This window comes from Oncorhynchus mykiss, chromosome 8 (genome assembly GCF_057628025.1).
Source record: "Oncorhynchus mykiss isolate SJ-2025 chromosome 8, ASM5762802v1, whole genome shotgun sequence".
NCBI lineage: Eukaryota > Metazoa > Chordata > Actinopteri > Salmoniformes > Salmonidae > Oncorhynchus > Oncorhynchus mykiss.
In genome coordinates, this window is record NC_143029.1 from 85,868,447 (window position 1) to 85,896,404 (window position 27,958).

The 27,958-nt window shown below is 41.3% G+C and overlaps 1 protein-coding gene across 12 annotated transcripts; it reads left to right on the top strand.

Moving 5' to 3' along the window:
• The first annotated feature begins 362 nt into the window (after positions 1–362).
• LOC110530810 (ran-binding protein 3) lies at positions 363–26,516 on the top strand. 12 transcript variants are annotated; one of them, XM_036986553.2, is made up of 16 exons: positions 363–690; positions 9,823–9,881; positions 10,041–10,077; positions 11,218–11,301; positions 11,413–11,490; positions 12,642–12,707; positions 12,950–13,152; positions 13,349–13,438; positions 13,615–13,706; positions 14,105–14,180; positions 14,649–14,748; positions 14,887–15,011; positions 18,403–18,523; positions 21,277–21,419; positions 22,420–22,600; positions 25,753–26,516. In XM_036986553.2, the coding sequence occupies exons 1-16, from the start codon at positions 669–671 to the stop codon at positions 25,794–25,796; spliced, it is 1,521 nt and encodes a 506-aa protein (XP_036842448.1). In that variant the 5' UTR covers positions 363–668; the 3' UTR covers positions 25,797–26,516. The 12 variants fall into 12 exon arrangements, with proteins under 12 accessions (XP_036842448.1, XP_036842449.1, XP_036842452.1 ...); XM_036986554.2 differs by having other exon boundaries at positions 12,953–13,152; XM_036986557.2 differs by having other exon boundaries at positions 12,965–13,152.
• Positions 26,517–27,958: the final 1,442 nt, after the last annotated feature.

Consider the following 27,958-nt stretch of genomic DNA (forward strand, 5'->3'; position numbering starts at 1 on the left):
TATATATATATATATATATATATATATATACGTGTGTGTGTGTGTGTGTGTGTGTATGTACTGCTTGACTACAACAATCTTGGTTTACGAACAATCAACCACTCTACTAATTGAGTTCAGCCCCAGTAGACTGCCAGAAAATTAGCTTTAAAAATTCAAAATACTCTCTGCCCATGGCAATTTGCGTAGAATAGCTGGAAACTAGCTTAAAAACAGCAACATTTTCTCTCATCCTACAATTCTACACATTTTGCCATTAGGCTTTTTATCCCCCCCCCCCCTCAAAAAAATGTCCTTTGTCAGACCTTGAGGGGGCCCCGCAAAACCATGAGATTTCTGAATTGAAACCCAAAGTTTGTTTCACTCAGTTTCTCTCCTAGAGTTGATGGCCTTAGCTTAGCGGTATATCTCCTATTACCTTGGTCACAAATTGATTAAGCGACTTTGGATGGTGCTCTCTCTCTCTGAAAATAACACTTTTGAATTGCTGCTAATGATAGACAAATCACACGTTAATATTTTAAGATATTGATTATGTTATACGTTTCCATTACAAATTCTACTGGTTATCGATATTGAGTGATTTTTGTCTATTTCTGAGAGATTTGTTTCTGTCTGCCTACACGTATTTTGCGTGGTGGATTGTGGGTGTTGAGCAAAGAAGGAAAATGGCGGACTTGGCAAATGAAGGTGAGCAGTGGCCGTGTGAGGAAACGAAACCGTTTGATTATCTACATTACGTTTTAATTATAGTTAAATTACTGTGTGCTAAAAATAGTGATTCGTAGCCTTTCAAGAGAACAGTTGAACGAAAAAAAAAAAAAAAAAGTCAACTCCGGTTGCAAAAACAAAAGAAAACGTTAGCTTTCAGAGCAAGCGTCTCTTTTTAGGCGGGGATGGGACGCTGGCTAACGTTAGCTAGGTAATCAGAAATTATGGTACCATTAACTACGTGTTAGTAAAGTGTTTGTATTTATATATAATCAATTAGTAATGTACGTTAATGCATGTTTGCTTCCTACCTAGCTATGTGGGTTGCTTATTTGTGGTTGTCACATCTGACGTTACTGTCAAACTAGCTAACAATTTCATCAGCTAGCCAACGTTAGCCGGCGAAATGACTCGCTACTCCTTGGCGGGGGCTATGGCTAACTTTAGCAAGAGTGTTATTTGTCAAGGACAGTTAACTAACCAGTAAAACCCCGAATTCTTGAAAGGTTAGCCAACTATCTGTCAACACCCCACTTGCCAGCAATTTTAATGAATGTTGCACATTCGGAACCGGAGAGGACTAGGTAGCTAGTACAATAACTAACAAGTCTGAACCTTATTCTTACGCCAAATCCAGTTATCTAGTTAGAAACGCTTCGTGGCTTGTAAATTCACTGAGTTGTCTGTAACTGTATTTATATTAGTAGCCTATATGATGTAACTAGCTTACTAATTTGTTTTGCTGTATCTGATTGGGAGGTAGGCTAGTGGCTATGTCGTGGTAGGAACGTTAAGGCTGCTGCACAGACGCAATGAAGACTAGTTAAAGATGCACTATGCAGAAATCGCTCCGCCATTTCCCGGTTGCAAAAATTCTAATAGTTCGCCTAATTTAAGTTTGTGACAAAGCAAGCAAGTGTAGACAATCATTGTACCATCTAGACTGCTCATAAGTATTTTACATAGCCAAAAAATATAGTATTTTCAAATGTTTGAAGCTGGTGTAAACCGAAAAGTAAAATATACTTAAAAGAACTGGAAGCATAGAAATAATGCACATTGAAGCTTTCAATTAAAAATGATGGATCTATAGCATGCATTGCTATGTGAATTTGTCTGTCGCCCAAAAAGTTACATATTGTAGCTTTAACTGAAGTGTTTTGTTCACTTTTCCGTGATGGCAGCCTCCCGAAATCAACATCCGACATTCCAATAAAAAATAAATTATACAGTGCCTTTGGAAAGTATTCAGACCCCTTGACTTTTTCCACATTGTTAGGTTACAATAAAATAAAATGTCTACAAGTTTGGCACACCTGTATTTGGTGCGTTTCTCCCATTCTTCTCTGCAGATCCTTTTAAGTTCTGTCAGGTTGAATGGGGAGCGTTGCTTCACAGCTATTTTCAGGTCTCTCCAGAGATGTTCGATCAAGTTCAAGTCTGGCCTCTGGCTGGGCCACTCAAGGACATTCAAAGACTTGTCCCGAAGCCACTCCTGCGGTGTCTTGGTTGTGGGCATATGGGTTGTTGTCCTGTTGGAAGGTGAACCTTCGCTCCAGTCTGAGATCCTGGGCACTCTGGAGCAGGTTTTCATCAGTATTTTGCTCTGTTCATCTTTGCCTTGATCCAGACTAGTCTCCCAGTCCCTGCTGCTGAAACACACACACACCATTATGCTGCCACCACTATGCTTCACCGTAAGGATGGTGCCATGCTTCCTCCAGAATGTGACAATTGGCATTCAGGCCAGAGAGTTCAATCTTGGATTCATCAGACCAGAGAATCTTGTTTCTCATGGTCTGAGAGTCTTTAGGGGCCTTTTGGTAAACTCCAAGTGGGCTGTCATGTGCTTTTTTACTGAAGAGTGGTGTCGGTCTGACCACTCTACGATAAAGACCTGATTGGTGGAGTGCTGCAGAGATGGTTGTCCTTCTGGAAGGTTCTCCCATCTCCACAGATGGACTGTAGAACTTTGTCCGGGTGACCGTCGGGTTTCTGGTCACCTCCATGACCAAGGCCCTTCTCCCCCGATTGCTCAGTTTGGCCAGGCGGCCAGCTCTAGGAAGAGTCTTGGTGGTTCCAAACTTCTTCCATTTAAGAATGATTGAGGCCACTGTGTTCTTAAAGACCTTCAATGCTGCAGAAATGTTTTGGTACCCTTCCCCAGATCTGTGCCTTGACACAATCCTGTCTCGGAGCTCTACGGACAATTCCTTCGACCTCGTGGCTTGGTTTTTGCTCTGACATACACTGTCAACTGTGGGACCTTTTTATATAGACAGGTATGTGCCTTTCCAAATCATGTCCAATCAATTGAATTAACCATAGGTGGTCTCCAATCAAGTTGTAGTGATATCTCAAGGATGAACTTGAGCTCAATATCGAGTCTCATAGCAACAAAAAAATATAGCATGGGGTCTGAATACTTACGCAAATAAGATATTTCTGTTTTTTTCTTGTTAATACTTTTGCAAACATTTCTAAAAACCTGTTTTCACTTTGTCATTATGGGGTTATTGTGTGTTGATTTGCTGATTTGTTACAGCCCTAATCCATTTAAGGATGGGGCTGTAACGTAACAAAAAGTGTAAAAAAGAGATCTGAGTACTTTCCGAAGGCACTGTGTATTCCTTCTACAAGTTCTCATCTAACCAACAATGTGTGAGGTATTTCAAGTTTCCGTGTGGCCTTTGAATCTTGTTAGTTTTGGTTTGAACCTCTCTACACCCCAAATATTTCCCCCCTCTGTTCTATTGATTTCACCGTGATATCCATGGAAGTGATTAACAAAAGAGTGTTGCGGTACACTTAGTGCAGAACTCTTCAAGATGTATCTATCTAGCTGTCTTCTTCTACAACTTGTCCTCTAACCAGGGATGTAAAGCCTACCTGTTATTCCTTTTTCCTGTGTTTTTTTTGTGCTGTGTTAGTTTTAACAGGATGTCCAACCTCATCTCCCCCTCTTGCGCAATTGATTTCAACGTGATATCGATATGCGTGATTGACGAAAGTGTTGCATTTTCTTTCTGTTTGGTGACCCCCTTATCAAAATGCAACATTCCAAAATGTAGCTGCAGGTTGGCCTCTAACCAGTGAGGTAGCTGCAGGTTGGCCTCTAACCAGTGAGGTAGCTGCAGGTTGGCCTCTAACCAGTGAGGTAGCAAAACATCTCCAGTTTTTTGAGTTGTGGTAGTTTCAGCAGCACATATCTCCTTCTTAATTGATGAGTGATTTATTTCCACACATCAAAACAACAAGGGTTTTTGGTGCTGGTGCAGTTTTGAGGTGCTTGTTTATTAAAGAAAGTAGAATGATTACTATTGTTGCACATGCACAGTGTCTTCGAAGTGTTCATACCCCTTGACTTATTCCACATTTTTGTTACAGCTTGAATTCAAAATGGATAGATTCCCTCCTCTCCCCCCCATCATTAATGACAAAGTGTTTTTATTTTTTATAAATGTTTTGAAATATGGAAATCTAATTTGCATAAGTATTCACTTCACACCCCCGAGTCAATATTTTATAGTAGCACTTTTGGCGGCAATTACAGCTTTGAGTCTTCCTGGGTAATGTGTATCAGCTTCACACATCTGGATTTGGGGATTTTCTCAAGCTCTGTTAAGACAGATGGGTGGAGCAGCAGTGAACAGAAATCTTAGTCTTTTGACAGATTTTCAATGGTATTCAAGTCTGGGCTTTGTTTGGGCCACTCAAGGACTTTCACATTCTTGTTCTGAAGCCATTCCGGCATTACTTTGGCTGTATGCTTGGGGTCTTTGTCCTGTTGGAACGTAAATCTTCGCCCCCCAGTCTAAAGTCGATTGCACTCTGAAGCAGGTTCTCAAGGATTTTCCTGTATTTGGCTCCATTCATTGTTCCTTCTATCCGTACCAGTCTCCCAGTCCCTGTAGCTGAAAAGCATCCCTATAGCATGATGCTGCTGCCACCACCATGCTTCACTGTAGGGATTAGAGGTCGACCGATTATAATTTTTCAACACCGATACCGATTATTGGAGGACAAAAAAGCTGATGCCGATAATTCAAACAGTTAAATGTATTTATTTATTTATTTGTAATAATAACAATACTGAATGAACACTTCTTTTAACTTAATATAATACATCAATGAAATCAATTTAGCCTCAAATAAATAATGAAACCTGTTACATTTCGTTTAAATAATGCAAAAACAAAGTGTTGGAGAAGAAAGTAAAAGTGCAATATGTGCCATGTAAGAAAGGTAACGTTTCAGTTCCTTGCTCAGAACATGAGAACATATGAAAGCTGGTGGTTCCTTTTAACATGAGTCTTCAATATTCCCAGGTAAGAAGTTTTAGGTTGTAGTTATAGGAATTATAGGACTATTTCCCTCTATACCGTTTGTATTTCATTAACCTTTGACTATTGGATGTTCTTATAGGCACTTTAGTATCTCCAGTGTAACAGTATAGCTTCCGTCCCTCTCCTCGCTCCTCCCTGGGCTCGAACCAGGAACACAACAACAACAGCCACCCTCGAAGCAGCGTTACCCATCGCTCCACAAAAGCCAAGGGGAATAACTACTCCAAGGCTCAGAGCGAGTGACGTTAGAAACGCTATTAGCGCGTGCTAACTAGCTAGCCATTTCACTTCGGTCACACCAGCCTCATCTCGGGAGTTGATAGGCTTGAAGTCATAAACAGTGCAATGCTTGACGCACATCAAGAGCTGCTGGCAAAACGCACAAAAGTGCCGTTTGAATGAATGTTTACGCGCCTGCTTCTGCCTACCACCCCTCAGTCAGATACTTAGATGCTTGTATACTCAGTCAGATTATATATTTAACGCAGGACACGCTAGATAATATCTAGTAAGATCATCAACCATGTGTAGTTAACTAGTGATTATGATTGATTGTTTTCTATAAGATCAGTTTAATGCTAGCTAGCAACTTACCTTGGCTTACTGCATTCGCGTAACAGGCAGTCTCCTTGTGGAGTGCAACGAGAGAGGCAGGTCGTTATTGCCTTGGACTAGTTAACTGTACGGTTGCAAGATTGGATCCCCCGAGCTGACAAGGTGAAAATCTGTCGTTCTGCCCCTGAACGAGGCAGTTAACCCACCGTTCCAAGGCCGTCATTGAAAATAGGAATGTGTTCTTAACTGACTTACCTAGTTAAATAAAGGTATAAAAAAATATATTTAAAAAAATCGGCAAAATCAGTGTCCAAAAATACAGATTACCGATTGTTATGAAAACTTGAAACCGGCCCTAATTAATCGGCCATTCCGATTAATCGGTCGACCTCTAGTATGGATGATGTTAGATGAGTGATGAGCTGTACCTGTGTTTTCTCCAGACACAGGGCTTTGCATTCAGGCCAAAGAGTAAAATTTGTCTCATCAGACCAAATAATATTTTGCCTTATGCTCAGTCTTTCACGTGCCTTTTTGCAAACTCCAGACGTGCTGTCATGTGCCATTTTCTCAGGAGGGTCTTCCATTGGGCCACTCTACGGTAAAGCCCACATTGAAGTCCTGTAAAGACTGTTGTCCTTCTGGCAGGTTCTCCCATCTCATCTAAAGAACTCTGTAGATCTGTCAGTGGTTATTAGGTTCTTGGGTCACCTCCCTGACAAGGTCCTTCTTGCCCGGTTGATCAGTTTGGTCTGCCAGCCAGCTCTAGGCAGAGGCTGGTTAGTTCCATTTTTATTTTTTTCAATTTCCCAATGATGGAGACCACTGTGCTCTTGGCAACTTTCAACATTCTAGAACTTGTTTGATACCCTTCCCCAGATATAGGCCTCATCACAACTCTTATCTCTGAGATCTACAGACAGTTCCTTGGACTTCGTGGTATAGATTCTGCTCTGATATGCACTGTCAACTGTGGGACCTTTTATATAGACAGGTGTGTTTCTTTCTAAATCATGTCCAAACAATTGAATTGGCCACAGGTGGACCCCAATCTAGTTGTAGTGACGTCTCAAGGATGATCAAAACAAATCGGATACACCTGAGCTCAATTTAGTGTCATAGCAAATAGGTGTGAATACTTATGTAAATGACATATTTCTGTATTTTATTTGAAAATACATTAGCAAAAATATCTAAACGTGTTTTCACTTTGTCATTATGGGGTGTAATCAATTTTGAATTCTTGTTGTAATGCAACTATGTGGAATAAGTCAAGGGGTATGAATACTTTCTGAATGCACTGTATATGTAGATAGTACATTTTTATGTTTTCAATATCACAAACTGTTTCTGCATGTTGGTATTGATTTGGACACTTTTTTTAAAAGTGTGTTTTGACATTGGGGCTATTTATCAAAATGTCTGGTCAACGAGAAGCACCAGCGGTATCATTTAAGGTTTAAGAATAAACATTTAATCAGGTTAAAAACTGCTTAACGAGTCCAAAAACATGTCAGATTTAATTTTTATGATACCCCAGAAATCACCAAATCTGGTTTGCCCTGCCTGGTCATGTTGCGTGTGTCACTGTCGTACACCATGACTGTTTGTCACTTATGACCACAGTTGTTTCAGTCAAGCTAAAAAAATATTGTGGGAGTTGAGCTGGATCACATGTTTATTTACAAAGCAGGACAGTCCTCTCTCTCCGACCCTGGCCTGTAGACGAGCTAGTTGTCCCCTTCGGCTTCAGTTAGGTCATGAGTTTTGATGGTTCAAATCCAATGCTTTTGTTCATAAATGTAGACTACTTGAGCCACTCATAGGGCAGATAAGCATGATATACACTGGAGGATATACACTGGAGGATATACACTGGAGGATATACACTGGAGGATATACACTGCCTTCAGAAAGTATTCAGACCCCTTGACTTTTTCGTTACAGTCTTATTCTAAAATGGATAGAATACACGCTGTACCCCATAATGACAAAGGGAAAACAGGTTTTTAGAAAATTTTGCAAACGTATTAAACATAAAAACACAGAAATCCCTTATTTACTGTAGTATTCAGACCATTCGCTTTGAGACTCAAAATTGAGCTCGGGTGCATCCTGTTTCCATTGATTATCCTTGATGGTTCTACAACTTGATTGGAGTCAACCTGTGGTAAATTCAAATGATTGGACTTGAGCTGGAAAGGCACACACCTGTCTATATAAGGTCTCAAAGTTGGCAGTGCATGTCAGAGCAAAAAACTAAGCCATGAGGTTGAAGGAATTGTCCGTAGAGTTCCGAGACAGGATTGTGTCGAGGCACAGATCTGGGGGAGGGTACCAAAACATTTTTGCAGCGTTGAAGGTCCCCAAGAACACAGCACAGTGGCCTCCATCATTCTTAAATGGATCAAGTTTGGAACTACCAGACTCTTCCTAGAGCTGGCCGCCCAGCCAAACTGAGCAATCGGGGAGAAGGGCCCTTAGTCAGGGAGGTGACCAAGAACCTGATGGTCACCCTGACAGAGCTCCAGAGTTCCTCTGTGGAGATGGGAGAAACTTCTAGTAGGACAATCATCTCTACAGCACTGCACCATTCAGGCCTTTAGAGTGGCTAGACGGAAGCCACTCTTCAGTAAAAAAACACATGATAGCCTGGTTGGAGTTTGCTAAAACGCCCCTAAAGACTCTGATCATGAGAAACAAGATTCTCTGGTCTGATGAAACCAAAATTGAAATCTTTGGCCTGAATGCCAAGCGTCACTTCTGGAGGAAACCAGGCAACGCGGTGATGCATGGTGGTGGCAGTCTCATGCTGTGGGGATGTTTTTTAGCGGCTGGGACTTGGTACAGAGATAAAAGTACAGAGATCTCCTCGATGAAAACCTGCTCAGGACCTCAGAATGGGGTTAAGGTACACCTTCCAACAGGACAACGACCCTAAGCACACAGCCAAGGCAGCACAGGAGTGGGCAAGTCTCTGCATGTCCTTGAGTGGCCCAGCCAGAGGCCAGACTTAAACCCGATTGAGCATATCTGGAGAGACCTGAAAATAGCTGTGCAGCAACACTCCCCATCCAACCTGACAGAGCTTGAGAGGATCTGCAGAGAAGAATGGGAGAAACTCCCCAAATACGGGTGTTCCAAGCGTGTAGCGTCATACCCAAGAAGACTTGAGGCTGTAATCGCTGAATCCTTACATACATTAAAAAAAAAAAAAAAATGTAATAAATGTTTTTTTATATATAAATTCGCAAAAATGTCCAAAATCCTGTTTTTGCTTTCTCATTATGGACTATTGTGTGCAGATTGATGAGGGGAAAACATTTTAAATGTTTAGAATAATGCTGTAACAAAATGTGGAAAAAGTCCAAGGGTGTGAATACCTTCCGAAGGCACTGTAAATAGCTTTTGTTTAATGCACCTTTTTTTGTCCTTGATTTGCTTTAGATGCCGGTTTTTAATATTTCATTCATGTCTCATCTATTCTAGGCTGTGGTTGTCTCTGGTGACTGAACTAATCAGTGTTTGTGTGCCACTTGTTTTAAAATGGACTGAAGGATTACAATGCAAGTTGTTTATTCTCAGATTTTGCATCATGAATGTTTGGCATCTATTCAGAAGTGTCTGAACTGAGTGGTGAGCGTTGCTATGCTTTGTGGGTAGAACTAGTTTAGCGGAAAGTTGGAAGAAGGAGAAAATAAAGTCTGAATCCATGGTTCTTTTTTTGTGTGGGGGGGGGGGGGGGGGCAGAAATACTCACCATGTTTATGGTTTAGCCTCGGCTTATCTAATAAATACAGTATTCCTGAGTTTCCATAAGTGTCACTGAGCATCTTTTGTAGAATTATAAACATATTCCTGTGTTTTAAACAGAGAGAATCAAGTGTGCCAGACATGGGTTGCTCCGATCTAGGCCTTCTAGCTGTTTGCAAAAAAAAAAAAAAAACATTATGGGAGTACTTGTCAACTCAAGACTGCTGCAGGGTGTTCGTTCACGACGCTTGTTTAAAAAAAAAAAAAAAAAGATCACCATGACAAGTGTTTGTTGAAACAAACAACTGATTGACAGGCTGTGGTGTCTTTTAAAACACACATATATATATATATATATATATATATATATATATATATTAGGCCTACACTTCACACAAGTCACTGAAGCATACTCTTCTTCTGTATGATAAAGGATGCTTTCCTTCTTTTGAAACAGAGCAACCTGCCACAGTGCCACCAATGTTTGTGTTCCAAAAAGATAAAGCACCTTCGAAGGTAAGTCACATCGTGTTGTTTCTACCGCCTGACATTCGTTGACATGAGTGAACCTTCTTTATGGAAATTCACTGTAAAGCTTCCATCATTTGATTGGGTAGTTGTTGTTGTTGTTTTTTAGACTGAGAAACACAGATTCAGTACTGCTTTCTATTACAGCGGGCAGCTGATGCATCCAGTGGAGAAGATGGAGAAGGTAAGACTACATCCGCATATCAGATTTGCCTTTAAAAAATAAATAAATGTTTATTTAAATTTATTTTTAAAATACTTTTTCTAATATTCTCCATCTAATCTTAAAATTGATGTCCGTTTTATAAATCTTGTAATTTGTTTACCAGGAGGGGTATTGTATTTCCTAAACTGGAGCCCAGCTGGGGCTCCAGCTGTGCTCAAACTGCCATGTTCTTTGTCAACCCTGAATGCCGATTGGCTGAAATCTGTGTTATATCGGAATGTATACCACGCGTATGACACAATTATTTTTACTGTTCTAATTACGTTGGTAACCAGTTTATAATAGCAATAAGGCACCTCGGGGAGGTTTGTGGTGTATGACCAATATACCATGGCTAAGGACTGCATCCAGGCACTCCTTGTTGTTTTGTGCCTAAGAAGAGCACTTAGCTGTGGTATATTGGCCATATACCACACCTTCTCGGGCCTTATTGCTTCATTAAAGTGCAACTGATTGCAATAAACAACTTCGCTGATAGAAAAGTTTCTCTATTTGGCATCGATATTAGTCAAACATTTATTCTAATGTAAAAATTGAGTACCAAGTGTAAATGTGAACATTTGTCATAACGTCAGTCTCGTCCTAAACTGAGTTTTGTAAGTGAGTTCGTCATGACTTACTCGAGGGTTGGGTTTGGATTTCAACAATGCTCACTTGTCCGCTAACACGGGATACACAGCTGCAGTGATTTGTGCTCTATCCAATCCTACCGCAGAACACAGACCGTGAGACAGACTGCAGAGCAGTCTTTGTTTACATGAGACAACTTCACACTTTTTTTTTTTTCTTCAGAAATACTTCACCAAACACTTAACTAGATTGCGTGACTAAAACCTCAGCAAAAACATGCAGATTTCTTGAGTTCATTTTGACTTTTGAGGAGTGATACTGGCTTTGTTCATATGGCGTCTCACGGGGGACAAACCCTCAGTAACTGCCACATCTAACCACACCCAAAATACTGAAATCTCTTCTTTCTTTTTTCCTTCTTAATGAGCGACAGAGAAACAAATGCGGAATCAGTGCGTTCAATCGCTCTTTAATCATGTGAATTGACGGCTAAGTCTCTTTAATTTTTTTTTTTTTTTTTAACTTCAGATTCAGACAGAGAAGATGGCTATTGTCCTCCGGTGAAAAGAGAGAGGACTTCATCTTCAACACAGTTCCCGTCTTCACATTCTGGTAGGAGAAAACGACATCAGAGAAGCTGACTGTGTTTCAGTTGATTAATGAAGAGTAGGACAGGAATCTTGCCTTGTGTGTGTGTGTAAGGTTTCTTCTTGCTCTCTGCAGTGGCTAGTAAGAACAATGTCTTCATGCCATCAAGTTTCTGGCAGTCTCCCACTGGGAATTCCGAGGACTCGGAGCCAGGTGAGGCATAGTGTTTACTTCCTATGGTTCCTCCTCATTATAAAGGCTTCCCCTCATTTAAGTCTCCAGTATGTGACATGCGTTTTGTAAATGCTTGTGAACTTTAGTCCAGGCCAAAAGCACCTTTTTTAATGCACAAATAAGTTATAGTACAACTCAATGGCAAGGAAAGTTAATAAAAAGGTCTGACCTGGATATATATTTTTTTTAAACTTTGGTTTATGTGCAGTCTCTCACAAATACCTTAATTCAAGATGGGTTCACATAGACAAGAAGCATACATTATAGAAAAAACCCACACGTACCATGGGTTAAACTTGACAGGGAAGAATAGCAGGACAGAGAAATATATAAACATGGTTTTGAATTGTTTTAATGTATTGTTTTAATGAATTGTTTTAATGTAGACATTGAATGAGTCTTACTCACACTACTCCAAATCGGCAAATGAGATGCTGAAGTAAACTTTCACAGATGGTTATTTTCCTCATTAAAAAAAAATGTCTCTGCCACAAAACATCAAGATTTGAAAGACATAACAAAACCACAAAAATACAGAATCTCAGCTCAAAAGCTCCCAAACATATGTAGAATTAGTTTGGAGATCAAGAAAATAAGACTTAATTTAGTCCATTCTGGGGGGAAAAGGGTAAACTAAACACCAGTGTGTGTCATCTCCAAGACCTTAGTGACACACTAGCTTTGAGGTGAGTAGGGAACTTAATTTATGTAGCTTTGAAAATTACCTTCATTCAAGCAAGTTAGTCAAATGTGTCTATCTCTAAATGTGTAGTGCTTCGTTTTAAAGGGATACTAAGGGGATTTTTGTCAATGAAGCCATTTATCTACTTCCCCAGATGAACCTGTGGATACCACTTGGTCCCTGCGTGCTGTTTGAATGAAGTTGACAAAGTCTATGATAACTGCTAGTAGATACCATTCACTGCGCTAACGCTAGTTAGGATTGGCTTGCGAAACTACCTCTTAACTTCCATCATAATGGATGCAGAGACAAACGGTATCTCCATGGGTTCATCTGGGTTCATTTTATGATGGTATTAATGTACCCTCCCCACATGCTGAAAGTGGCCATTTTTGTTTATGGTCTTGTTAACAATTGTACCTCTTGTTTGTTTTTTTTCCCTTGCCAGAAGAGAAGCCAGTTGGGTTTCGTTTAAAACCACCAACTCTTATACACGGGAAGGCACCTAGTTCAGGTGGGTATTGGTGCCTGGGTATTGGTGTGTGTTGATTACAGAAAGCAACTCTAGTCAGGTTAAATGGTCAGGAAAACTCTTAAAACGTAGATGGTGTTACAGCGTGTTAATATGATTGGACGTGCATGGTAATAGTTTTGATATAGTCCCCGCGGTCGTGCATGTTGTAATATAGTACATGGTAGGTGTGATATAGTTGTGAATGGACTAGTTCTGTAAGGCATTCAGATCCAATCCATTAGCAGGTTATGTTCCAGGCGTCCCCAGTCAGAAACCCAAGGAGCAACTGCGCAGTGTCCTCCGGCCAGCCATGCTCCAGGCCCCGCCAGCCAAGACCAACTCCGAGTCCACTAACGGGGTGAAGAAGTCAACCGACGGGACGTCAGAAGGGTCGACCATCTTCCGTAACAACACTGAGCAGTCAGACGGCCTCGCCAGGTCACCGGTGAGGACAAGGCGTCGTGGTCCCGTTTTGTAATACGCAGAAGCGTGTGTAAAGTGACAACGGTGCAGCAACTAAATAATTTTAAAGTGGAACGATAATTTTAATGCGTCTCTATGGCAGCGACTTATTTTGCCTGTAGTTGCATGGCAACAACAACAACACATTTAAAATTGAATTCCATATATGTTTCATCTAGAAATGTGACAAAGAGGAGGATGGGATGAGGGACGACTGTCCTGCAGAGTCCTCTTTCGTGTTTGGACAAAATATCAAAGACAGAGCAAAGGTTCATATTTTTGTAGGATGCTGATACTCTTATTTAATTCACTAAATAGGCTGTTTTCAATATTTTATTCATTTTTTTTTTTATCACTTTCTCAAATGAAGTGGATTATGATCTCAGTTTCTTTGGTAACCTCTCTCTATTCCTCTGTCTGTGTCTCTCTCTCTCTCCGTCTCTAGTTGGAAGAGAGCTCTAAAGACTGCAAGTTGTTACCCCTGGCCTCTCAGAAGGAGGGAACAAACTATTTCTTAGAGTACATTGCCACCCCCAGGTAATGCAGTGTCCTCAAGAGTAGAAATACTCATATTACTGGCTTTTCAGACCACTTTATACTCTTTTTCACTATTTTGAAGGTTGAACTTTATAATGCTCGTAATATTATGGTTTCAGCTACCTTAGTTTTTTTAAGAAGCGGTAATTGTAAGTTGCACTGGATAACTGTCTGCTAAATGACTGGCGTATTGATAACTTCACCCACGAAGCATCGTTACCCATCGCTCCACAAAAGCCGTGGCCCTTGCAGAGCAAGGGGAACTACTACTTCAAGGGTCTCAGAGCAAGTGACGTCACCGATTTGAAATGCTATTTAGCGCGAACACCGCTAACTAGCTAGCCGTTTCACATCCGTTACACTCACCCCCTTTTTGACCTTCCTCCTTTTCCTTCCAGTTCAAAGAACGCCGCAAACAATACGGACAAGGGGGCCAAATTTGTCTTCGGGCAGAACATGTCAGAGAGGGTTCTGGTGAGTAGTGGACTGTTTTAGCGGGTGGTGTTGTCCTTCGGGCCATGACAAACAGTAGAGCTGGTGGGGGAGATCGAAACCCAAATCGATACAGCTCCATGAGAAATGGATCAACCTGGAACTGTTATGAAAGCTTGTAGCAAATCCAATCATGCAGGACAATGTGTTTTTGAATTGGGACTAGAAAATCACACGTATATTATGAGTGACCTTATCAGGGGTGGACTTTATTATTGCACTGTTGAGACACTGTGGTTGACTGGCTGCCTCATGTGGGGTTGACTGGCTGCCTCATGTGGGGTTGACTGGCTGCCTCATGTGGGGTTGACTGGCTGCCTCATGTGGGGTTGACTGGCTGCCTCATGTGGGGTTGACTGGCCGCCTCATGTGGGGTTGACTGGCCGCCTTATGTGGGGTTGACTGGCCGCCTCCTGTGGGGTTGACTGGCTACGTACTGTGTGTTTTCAGAGTCCTCCTAGAGGAGGTGAGGCATCAGAAGAGGACTGTAAAGACTTACCGGCTCCCCCTGTGTCTGAACCGTCCTCAAAGGAAAACACACCAGAGAAGGGTAAGAGAGAGACACACACGTCTCGCAGTATAAATCTTGAGAGACTGGCTTTCTCTATCTTCACTACAGACTAGTGCTGGCCCCAGTGTGTTAATTAGTTAGGTGTGCGTCATTGTGTGTGTGTGTGTGTGTTCCCAGGTAACAACGTGACAGAGTCACTGGAGGAGTCTGCAGCAGCGTACACCAAAGCCACAGCCAAGAAGTGTATCTTAGAGAAAGTAGACGTCAAAACTGGAGAGGAATCAGAAAGTAATGTTTTACAGGTCGGTGACTAGTCTCTATTGCTGACTATGTTGGAATACATCAAGGTGCATAGTCTTAGGTTCTAAATAAACAGAGTAAAACTATGGGACCACTAGGGAAAGCTCAAACCAAGTTTATTCACTCAATGGGACAAACGGCTAAACAGACAGACATATTTACATAAGCACTTGGTCCTAGGTTTTACATAAACCTTCATCCTATGCTGTCTCTCCTCCTTACACATCTGGACAGTCAATAGATCTCTGCTGCTAGACAGGACTTTAAAGATGCCCGTTTTCTCTTTCTTCATCTGACCTGACCTCGGCCCAAATTCCTCACTCCTCTCTAACTCACGGCTGTCCTGTTGACTTGTACCAGACGGTGGCCCTTCTCCTTTCCATAGGATACCTGATGTCTAACAATAACACGTTCTGACGGAATGTAAACGTGCTACGTTCTCCCTTTAGTGACCTGAAATACGGATATTTCATATTTTCAAGTTTAGTAGTCAGAACCCATCAATAGTCACTAGGATCAGTTTTCAGATCATAATGTATTAGATTAGGTGGACAGGGAGGCGCTGATCTAGGATAATGTATTAGATTACATGGACAGGGAGGAGCTCGTCTAGGATAATGTAGTAGATTGCATGGACAGGGAGGAGCTGGTATAGGATAATGTATTAGATGGACAGGGAGGAGCTGATCTAGAGCGGTACTCACACTCTGAGACACTTGATACATACACCCCGCCGATCAGTAATGTGTGGAGACAAAATCAGCAAGCCCTTTTTTGAGGAGAAATATCTTAATTTTCTTTATACAGCATTTCTGCTAAATATACATTTTACATACATGGTACTTTTTTTATATAAAGCAGTCACATAACAATAATACATTACCAAACATAAACTCTTTAATCCCACCCCTCAGTCCATCCCACCTATCACCATAGACCTCAACTCTTTAATCCCACCCCCTCAGCCACTCTCAGTCCATCCCACCTATCACCATAGACCTCAGCTCTTTAATCCCAACCCTCAGCCACTCTCAGCCCATCCCACCTATCACCATAGACCTCAGCTCTTTAATCCCACCCCCTCAGCCACTCTCAGCCCATCCCACCTATCACCATAGACCTCAGCTCTTTAATCCCACCCCCTCAGCCACTCTCAGCCCATCCCACCTATCACCATAGACCTCAGCTCTTTAATCCCACCCCCTCAGCCACTCTCAGCCCATCCCACCTATCACCATAGACCTCAGCTCTTTAATCCCACCCCCTCAGCCACTCTCAGCCCATCCCACCTATCACCATAGTCCTCAGCTCTTTAATCCCACCCCCTCAGCCACTCTCAGCCCATCCCACCTATCACCATAGACCTCAGCTCTTTAATCCCACCCCCTCAGCCACTCTCAGCCCATCCCACCTATCACCATAGTCCTCAGCTCTTTAATCCCACCCCCTCAGCCACTCTCAGCCCATCCCACCTATCACCATAGACCTCAGCTCTTTAATCCCAACCCTCAGCCACTCTCAGCCCATCCCACCTATCACCATAGACCTCAGCTCTTTAATCCCACCCCCTCAGCCACTCTCAGCCCATCCCATCTATCACCATAGACCACCCTCGTCTAGTTTTCATGTGCCATATATTTTTTTGTTCTGTGAAGTTTTACAAACATTTTGAACCTTTCTAATCGTATAGTATCCACAGATTGTGAACTAAAGATGAACCTTTTGTATGAGTATTTATTGACTATGGCTTTCCAAATCGCCCAAAACGACTATTTGTAAGGTTCATTTTAAGTGAATTTTTTTTTTTTTTTTATTTTCTTTACCATTTCTGAACCTGTGATCAGAAACGAGCTATATAGAATAAATACCAGAATACATTTTCTAATGATTCTGTGTGTGTATATATATATATATATATATATACATACATACACACACACACACACACACACACACACACACACACACACACACACACACAATCATTAGAAAATGTATTCTGGTATTTATTCTATATAGCTCGTTTCTGATACATATAGATAGATGTATATATTTAAAAATATCTATCTATATATAAAATCGATCTATCTATATGTATATGTGTATGTGTGTGTAAACAAGTTCCCTACCTTCTCCCTTTTCCACTTGCCGCCTCCATGTTTGTGGTAATGCTGCAATCAGTTGGTTGTTAGTTTATATTGAACAGATATTCCCATATATTTTCGATAGCTGCATATGTGACACAGCTCCACTGTTTCTATTGTTAGGGTCTTATTTTTGAGAGTAAATAACTCCCAGACATTAGAGAAGCTTAACCAAGTTTAATTAGATTATTTCTGCCCAAAGGTTATTTTACAGCTGTAATTCAGACCGCCAAACATTTCTCACAATCATAGGTGTATATATATATCCCACTTAAGACACTCCTCCTCTCCAATCCTTACATCTTATGGTTCCACAGGAACCTTATAACTCCCTTCAGGGGATCTGACCTCAACCACCTGACCTCAATCCCTCCTTCGCCTAATCCACAGATGTCCATCTGCCTCCCCTGTAGCAATCCTTTGATCTCCTCCCGTCCACCCAGCACATTCCACAGCCACTCTTGTCTTTCTACAGATCTCACTCCTTTATATACTATGCATCTCATCTATCATGTCTTTTAATATCTCAATGTTAAACATTTTGAATTTTGAATCCAACACTATTCATAATATCATTAGTAAATATAGTAAAATAAATGTTTTAATAAATCAGTATATTTGAGTTTGACCATAACATTTGATGTAATATTTGTTCTATCATTTTTCTGGAGGATAAAACTGAAAATGTACCCAGCTTTGTACGGCTTGTTTTAAGAAAGGGTGATACTTTAAACAACATTTCATTTTCAATTAGTCGGCAATGAGAAGTTGTAATCTGTATGAAGGTAAAAAGGCCATTTTTGAACAAAGGATGATTCTTCCTTAATAATCTACTGGAGATCCATTTTGGGTTTAAGTATAACTTATGTATGAGTGAAGCTTTTAGTGAGCTGTTTAAAGCTTTAATATTTAATAATTTTAGCCCCTAAACTCATATTTTTATATATATATATTAAAAAATATATTTTTTTTAAAACTAGGCAAGTCAGTTAAGAACAAATTCTTATTTACAATGACAGCCTACCCCAGCAAAACTCGGGCGACACTGGGCCAATTGAATTGTGCACCACACTATGGGACTCCCAATCACATCCAGATGTGATACAGGCTGGATAAATAAGCACATTTTAATTTTGTCTAGCATTCCAAATAAAATGAAATTGTTTTTTTCTCATATGATAAAAAAAAAAAAAAACGAGTCGTCTGGGGTATTTGTTGTTGATTTGTTGTTTTTGTTGTCCCTCTTCAGGTCCAGTGCAAGTTGTTTGTGTTTGACATGACGGCCCAGTCGTGGATAGAGCGAGGTCGAGGGCTGCTCAGGCTTAATGACATGGCATCTACAGATGACGGATCATTACAGTCACGCCTAGGTAGGTACACGAACGCACAAACCTGTACACATTCATGAATGGTTGTTTGTCTCGGTAACTTACAGGATAACTCGCAATGCCTTCCTAACCGACCAGTCATTTGGATTGAACATTCCAAAAAGGATTGAAGGAATACAATGCCTTCCTAACCGACCAGTCATTTGGATTGAACATTCCAAAAAGAATTGAAGGAATACAATGCCTTCCTAACCGACCAGTCATTTGGATTGAACATTCCAAAAAGGATTGAAGGAATACAATGCCTTCCTAACCGACCAGTCATTTGGATTGAACATTCCAAAAAGAATTGAAGGAATACAATGCCTTCCTAACCGACCAGTCATTTGGATTGAACATTCCAAAAAGAATTGAAGGAATACAATGCCTTCCTAACCGACCAGTCATTTGGATTGAACATTCCAAAAAGAATTGAAGGAATACAATGCCTTCCTAACCGACCAGTCATTTGGATTGAACATTCCAAAAAGGATTGAAGGAATACAATGCCTTCCTAACCGACCAGTCATTTGGATTGAACATTCCAAAAAGGATTGAAGGAATACAATGCCTTCCTAACCGACCAGTCATTTGGATTGAACATTCCAAAAAGGATTGAAGGAATACAATGCCTTCCTAACCGACCAGTCATTTGGATTGAACATTCCAAAAATAATTGAAGGAATACAATGCCTTCCTAACCGACCAGTCATTTGGATTGAACATTCCAAAAAGAATTGAAGGAATACAATGCCTTCCTAAAGTAATCATAAAACCATGACTTATTCCACATTTTGTTGTTACAGCCTGAATTCAAAATGGATTAAATTTATATATTTTTTTCTCACCCAACTACACCCCATAATGACAAAGTGAAAACATGTTTTTAGAAATGCTTGGTAATTTATTGAAAAATGGAAAACAGAAATATCTCATTTACATACAGTACCGGTCAAAGGTTTGGACACACCTACTCATTCCAGGGTTTTTATTAACTTATTAATTGTAAAATAATATTGAAGACAAATAACATACATGGAATCATGTAGTAACCAAAAAAGTGTTAAACAAATCAAAATATATTTTATATTTGAGATTCTTCAAAGTAGCCACCCTTTGCCTCGATGACACCTTTGTACACTCTTGACATTCTCTCAACCAGCTTCATGAGGTAGTCACCTGGAATGATTTTCAAATAATAACAGGTGTGCCTTAAGTTAATTTGTGGAATTTCTTTCCTTAATGCATTTGAGCCAATCAGTTGTGTTGTGACAAGGTAGGGGTGGTATGCAGAAAATAGCCTGTAACCTAACGAAATGTGGAAAAGGTCAAGGGGTCTGAATACTTTCCGAATGCACTGTATATGTGTTCCTCAGTGATCTGTCTAATTACCCTGTGTATATATCAATCAATCAACCGCAAACAATGCAGATGTAGAAGCGCGGTGGCTAGGGAAAACTCCCTAGAAAGGCAGGAACCTAGAAAGAAACCTAGAGAGGAACCAGGCTCTGAGGGGTGAGGCAGTCCTCTTCTGGCTGTGCTGGGTGGAGATTAGAAGAGTACATTGCCAATTTAAAGGCCAGATTGTTCTTCAAGATGTTCAAACGTTCATAGATGACCAGCAGGGTCAAATAATAATCAGTGGTTGTAGAGGGTGCAGCAGGTCAGTACCTCAGGAGTAAATGACAGTTGGCTTTTCATATCCAAGCATTCAGAGTATCTCTACTGCTCCTGCTGTCTCTAGAGAGTCTAAAACAGTAGGTCTGGGACAGGTAGCACGTCCAGTGAACAGGTCAGGTTCCATAGCCGCAGGCAGAACAGCTGAAACTGGAGCAGCAGCACGACCAGGTGGGCTGGGTACAGCAAGGAGTCATCAGGCCAGGTAGTCCTGAGGCATGATCCTAGGGCTTAAGTCCTCCGGGAGAGTGGGAAAGAATTAGAGGGTTCACACAGGAAACCAGATAATGCAGGAGAATTACACCAGATATAACAGACTGACCCTAGCCCCCCGGCACATAGACTATTGCAGCATAGATACTGAGACGGTGGGTTGGGGGACACTGTGGCCCTGTCTTGACGATACCCCCAGACAGGGCCAACCAGGCAGGATATAACCCCACCCACTTTGCCAAAAACAGCCCGCACACCACTAGAGGGATATCAACAGTTACTACCATGAGACTAGGCTGCGTATAGCCCACAAAGATGTCTTCCACACTGTGTTCCCCAGTGATCTGGATATAACTACCCTGTATATCTGTGTTCCCCAGTGATCTGGCTGTAACTACCCTGTATATCTGTGTTCCCCAGTGATCTGGCTGTAACTACCCTGTGGTATCTGTGTTCCCCAGTGATCTGGCTGTAACTACCCTGTATATCTGTGTTCCCCAGTGATCTGGCTGTAACTACCCTGTATATCTGTGTTCCCCAGTGATCTGGCTGTAACTACCCTGTGTATCTGTGTTCCCCCGTGATCTGGCTGTAACTACCCTGTGGTATCTGTGTTCCCCAGTGATCTGGCTGTAACTACCCTGTGGTATCTGTGTTCCCCAGTGATCTGGCTGTAACTACCCTGTGGTATCTGTGTTCCCCCGTGATCTGGCTGTAACTACCCTGTGGTATCTGTGTTCTCCAGTGATCTGGCTGTAACTACCCTGTGTATCTGTGTTCCCCCGTGATCTGGCTGTAACTACCCTGTGGTATCTGTGTTCTCCAGTGATCTGGCTGTAACTACCCTGTGTATCTGTGTTCCCCAGTGATGCGGACCCAGGGCAGTTTAAGGTTGATCCTGAACACCAAGCTGTGGCCCCAGATGCAGGTGGACAAGGCCAGCGAGAAGAGTGTCCGCGTCACCGCCATGGACACAGAGGACCAGGGGGTCAAAGTGTTCCTAATATCGGTACGACACCATCCCCTAGCCTGCATCACACATACAGCACCATCCCCTAGTCTGCATCACGCATACAGCACCATCCCCTAGCCTGCATCACGCATACAGCACCATCCCCTAGCCTGCATCACGCATACAGCACCATCCCCTAGCCTGCATCACGCATACAGCACCATCCCCTAGCCTGCATCATGTTATGTCATCACACATACAGCACCATCCCCTAGCCTGCATCACGCATATAGCACCATCCCCTAGCCTGCATCACGCATACAGCACCATCCCCTAGCCTGCATCATGTTATGTCATCACACATACAGCACCATCCCCTGTAGTGGGTGTGGCCAATGGTGCAGTTTTAGGGGCCCTATTGGCTGCTGAGGCTATATTGCTGTTTTTACAGCAAATTTCCTGTAATTCTACACATTTTGCCATGGCTGCTGCAGTGTCTGAGTGACTCAAACATAACAAAGTCAATGGGATCCCCCCCCATGCCATGACATTCTCCCTGACTATCTAGTTTTTATTCCAGTGCTTGATAGATCTCAAAGATGACCTTGCTAACATTTATCTTTCCTACATACTTTTGTATCTTGTTTTAGTAATTTAAGTTCACACTGAGAACTTTTTACAGTCCGGGAAAATGTAAATAAAACAATTAGAAAATTAGAACTGCGTCACTGCTAAATGCATATAGGGGAAACAATGATGTCTGTTTATCTCTTGTCTTTGTGGTCCCTTATGGATCTGGCCATAAATCTCCACCCAGCACAGCCGGAAGAGGACTGACTACCCCTCAGAGCCAGGTTCCTCTGTAGGTTTCTTCCTAGGTTCCTGCCTTTTTCTAGGAAGTTCCTAGCCACTGTTCTTCTGCGTTGCTCACTCTTTGGTGTTTTTGGCTGGGTAATCAGTAAAGCACTTTGTGACGACTGCTAATGTGTAAAAAAAAAGGGCTTTATAAAATAAATGTGATTTCAAAAAATATATATATATATTTGTTGGTTTCCAGGCCAGTTCTAAGGACACAGGTCAGCTCGCTGCAGCGCTGCACCATCGTATCCTGGCCTTGAAGAGCCGTGCGGACCAGGAGCCCCATGAGGCCTCGGCTACAGACTGCGTCCCTGAGGCTGACCTGCCCCACTCTGAGGGGGACAGCGATGAGGAAGACCAGGTCAACAACACAGCAGCAGGTCTGTACCTAGCTACCTTTCTAGTGGTATTAGTGGGTGGGTGTGTCATTCAATCACTTTTTTGTGAGACTTCAAGGTTCTTCAACTGCCTTTGTGGTACTTTGTGTACTTTTAGTCAGTATGTCTACCCATATCTCTCCAGTTACTATTACTAGTGTGTCCAGTCATCAGACCCACCGACGACAGGGTGGCCTAGTGGTTAGAGCGTTGGACTTGTAACCGAAAGGTTGTCAGCTCAGGGATTTGATCTTGCAAGGTAAAAATCTGTTGTTCTGCAGACACAGCACCATTCCCAATCTGTCGTTCTGCCCCTGAACAAGGCAGTAAACCCACTAGGCCGTCATTGAAAATAAGAATTTGTTCTAAACTGACTTGCCTGGTTAAAGAAAGAAAGAGAGAATAAAAACCTACACGTGTTCTGCGTACCATGCACTCAATCTGAGAGGAAAGCATGCAGGTACAAAAAAACTGGCACATTCTGGTGTTTGACTCAACCATCTGAAGTTGGAGCTGAGCCAATCAGAGGACTGGTTTCTTCCCTCCAGCGTGATGGCAGCTCCCCGCATTGCCCCCTGTAGTCATGGTTTCCTTTCTCCAGCTGGATGGCAGCTCTCTTGTTTGTTGACATCAATGATGTGTGAGGGGGAAAAAAGGCAAACGAACTGATTTGCCAAATACATTTTCCAAAATTGTATCTAAGTCAGGCGCACAACTACTTTCTTAATTGTCTACTTAGCTAAGGTCGTCATTACGACAAAGGTAATTAGCTACAGCGCTTAGTCAACTAAAATAACACTTTCTTACCGGCGCATGCTTTGATCTCCGCAACGGTAGTAGGCGGGAGCACATTGACGAGCAAGGAAACGTGTGTGTGTGTGTGTGTGTGTGTGGTACTGAGATAGTTCAGTGCGAGTGGATGGAAACGGACAGGGCAGAGAGAGCTTTTCCGCTAAGACCGTCGTTAACGTAACGCTATGTTGGACTGTTAACGATTAGTAGGCCTATGTTAATTAAACAGTTCTTGATCTGTAGGCTGCTAAGTAGTGATAATAGTCAGTTCACCAATGACAACAAGGCATATTGAATACTAGGTAGCCTAGTAGTCAGACCTAACTTGGAGGATTATGTCAGGGATGGAGATCACCAACAAGCTCCTATAGGTCTAGTTCACTTGTTTCATATTACCAAATAGCCTACAGTAAACTAGACTACTACATTGCATCCAGTAATTGAATTATTCTGAATTTTCTCCCCAAACAAAATGAAAAAAAGTCAGTCTACATTTGCACTAGACTATCCACATAGACACCTATTCATTAGAAAAAGCATTACTCCTAAATTGAACCTAGAAGCATTTGAAAGTGTCATAGAGACCACCTCCATTTCATTTAGGATAAAACACAAGACTTCTGTGTTAGCTACATTGTTTGATATCATTTAAGATCTAGGTTTCAGGAAATGGCATTTCCTGGTTAAAAAATTATAATCTAAATGCTCGGACTTCCTGAGGGGGAAGTTAACTTTGGGAAAGACGTGCCGCTAGCGGGACACCTCAACAACATCCGGTGAAATTGCAGAGCGCGAAATTCAAACTACAGTATTATAAATATTTAACTTTCATAAAATCACAAGTGTAACATGTCAAAATAAAGCTTAACTTCTTGTTAATCCAGCCGCTGTGTCAGATTTAAAAAAAAAAGGCTTTACGGCGAAAGTGCACCATGCGATTATCTGAGGACAGAGCCGCATACAAAACCATTGAAAACTAAAGTCAGAAATAGTGATATAATAAAAGCCTTACCTTTGATCTTCTTCTGTTGCCACTCCAAAAGGTCCCAGTTACATCACAAATGGTCCTTTTTGTTCGATAATGTCTTTCTTTATATCCATAAAAACTCAGTTTAGCTGGCACGCTTCAGTCAATAATTCACCCAGTTTCCCTCCATCAAAATGCATACAAAATAAATCCCAAACGTTACTAATAAACTTCTCCAAACAAGTCAAACAACATTTTTAATCAAACCTTGGGCACACTAATACGTAAATATACAATAAAATTGAAGACAGAATTGTTATTGTCTTTACCGGAGAAAAATACCAAAATGCGCTCTCTTCCACGCGCTTGGAAACACTACAGCCAATCATTTTTCATTATGACGCTTACTGGTAGTCCCTAGTCACGTGACGTTTCCCTGCACACGGCGACGAGATACCGGAGCCTTGAGTCACTGAGTGTTTCGCAGTACAGCACACGCCAGGTGATGTAGTTACAGTATGGAATTCACAACTAAATGTTTGCCAGCTAGATGTCTTTGTACCCATTAACTGTCAAATGTGCTAAATGCGCTGCAGTTGCTTTGCTAATTTAGTAGCTAGTAAGCTACATTCAAAATCAAGCTTTGCTTGGTAATAGCAGAGAATCCCCTCCTGGATCAAGAGCTGTGTAATATTTGTTTTGTGCATGCAGCAAGCAAACTGTGAGTAGCATTTTCGAGTTACTTGTATAACTTTATTAGCTGGGATGTCTGTTCTGCAAATACTTTAGGTTCAGAGACTGTATAAAAATGTTAGCAATGCGCTCGTTAGCATTTATTTAGCATTCTCGATGGGATTTTACATGTACTTGTTAGCATTGCTAACCTTCGGATTACAGAGGATCAGTGGGGTTTGAAAATAGAGCTCATTGTGTTCAGTGCCGGTATAAAGTTATGACAACCAGGATACCGCCCAAACCTACAATTCTAGTTTGTCCAGTCACTGTTCGGCTGCTCTGCAATTTTACTGTTTTAAAGCTAATTTCCTGCAATTCTACACATTTTGCCATGGCTTATGCCTTGTTCTTATGCTAGCAAAATGACTCAAACATTACAAAATCAATGGGGACTCCATTACATTTTTGGAATTTCCGATTCTCACCGACGGTGTAGTTTTTATTTTCGTGATTGTTAGATCTCAAATATCTTATTTAAAAAAAGATGTATAAAATAACATTGCTCCATTCTATTTTCTACATTCTTAATATCTTGTTTTAGTCCTTTTTAAGTTCCACTGAAAACAATTTACCATCCAGAAAATGATTCCTGTGTGCCAATGCTAAATGCATATAGGGCAAACCCTTGATTGTATTATATTAACAGTGTTCTGTCCTGCAGGTAACTCCGAGGGAGGGGAGACCCTGGCTGCTGGGAACACATAGCGTTAGTCGCCCTAAAGGACTGCCTGTCAGGATACTGCTGCTGTTTAAGGGGCATTTTACTGCAGGCATCCCCACGGACACCCCACCCTGACCAACATGGGTCCTTCAGACCAGTACTTTTGGATATTTAGAATTCTAGCTCCAGGATTAAAAATAAAAAAAACCTGTGCTGGAGTCTCTCTCACCCTAACTCGTGCAGTTCATTTTTTCCCTTTGCATTCAAAAAAAGTAAACATCTGGACTTATTTTTATTATTTTATTTTTTTCTCGGCTGCAATAAGAAACAACAGCTTTTGGGGGGAGGTTTGTGACTTGGCTTCTCATCATATTGATGAGTGTGAGGGTGTTTTTCCCCTCTGACATTTTAAGGTATGACACATGTTTTTATGAATGCAGTTTCTACTATGGGACCTTTCTACTCACCCACACGTCTTGGACCCACCCAACCAGCCCCGGCTCCAGAGGAACTCATGGCTGTCACCGTGTTCTGCTCTGACTCATTTGACTGGTCCTTCATCGGCTCACCATCCCCATCCATCCAGCTCTCACATGTCGAATAGTTTCCGGATATGTCATTCATTTGTGGTCATCAATTTTCGTGAGCTATCTAACGCATAATATGCACTGTTTCTAGTGTTCACGGCTAGTCCGCATCACTCGGTCTTCAAATGATAGCAGTTTCTTATATTTCCTATTTAGTAAATAAATGACTAAAACCAATGCAACTCTTGTGGGTTAATGCTCCAAGGATAACCAACGGAGCAGGCAACAAGGCGCATGTCCCAATTAATATCTTGTTTGTCCTGAAAGTGTGTACTCATTCAGTCTGAGCAGGTTCGACCAGAGCCTAGTGAGATACGATACTTCTCACACATCTAAAAGCATTGGATTGGTGGCGTCCATCATTTTAACCACATTTCCATTCAAATCAGTGAAGGAAAATGAACAAGTGCACACTTTTTTTTGGAGCAAAGAGAGTTGGGACAAAACCAAGGATTCACCTGGAAAATGTCTCTAAAATGGATGACTTTGCATCATCTAGTCATTGACCCTGTTATGCATCTCAAGAAAGTAACTCAACAAAATCTTATCTACATTTTGTATGTCATGGTTTTCAGTTCTGACATTTGAGAGTTTTATTGTGTTGATACAGTATTATTTGTTGTTTGATACATATAAACATTTTTTATCCATTTTCAATTCATTTGGAGAGAAAAAAAAAACTGCTGGAATGAAGATTTATTTTGTCTGTGAAAAAAAAAAAAAAACGGGAGTTCATTCAAACAACCGTACTACCCTTGAATGTCATGTACATTTGAATATAGGCCGTGGCTGCGGAGTAGACTTTTCTGGGATCTAAAGATCCCGAAGCGTCTGTGTATGTGCGGATGACTTTCTACTATGTTCTGTTATTTAAAATATAACAATGATCTTGCAGACATTGATTCATCTCTTAATCTAACTTTATTAAACGAGCACCATTCGTCTGAATAGGTCTGTTCTCTACGACGAGCAGAGAATATACACATGTACAGAACGTGATCCGCACAGAAGCAGATCCTAATAAAGGAGCATCCGCAACCACGCCGTTTGAATATATTAATTATCCTTTAGTTAGCGATCCGCAACCACGCCGTTGAATATATTAATTATCCTTTAGTTAGCGATCCGCAGCCACGCCGTTGAATATATTATTCTTTAGTAATCGTTCTCAACTCTTCTCCCTCTTTACAAAATAAAACATTTTGGACTGATTTATGTATTTTTCATTATGAAACCTTCATCAAACACATCAATAATTTCTCCCATATCGCAAAGAGCTGAAATAGGGGCTGCAGATTAATGTACCTACAAAAGCAATGACACTCACTCATTCACAATGGACAGTGGGAAGGAAGCTTGAGAAGTTTCCGTTAAATGTTTACTTCAAACTGAAACCTTTTTAGTGACATAATGGGTTCACAGTATGTTATGTGATAAGGCAGTGTTGCCAGGTCGAGCTAAAATTTCTAGCACAATGACCACTCAAAACCCACCCACAAGACCTGAATACTAGCCCACATTTTTGTTCTAGCAGCAAGAGAGGAGTTTGTACATTTATCCAGTAGTTGTCTCCACAATGACAATCTAAATATTTATGGTCAAATTGTTTCTCTGCATTT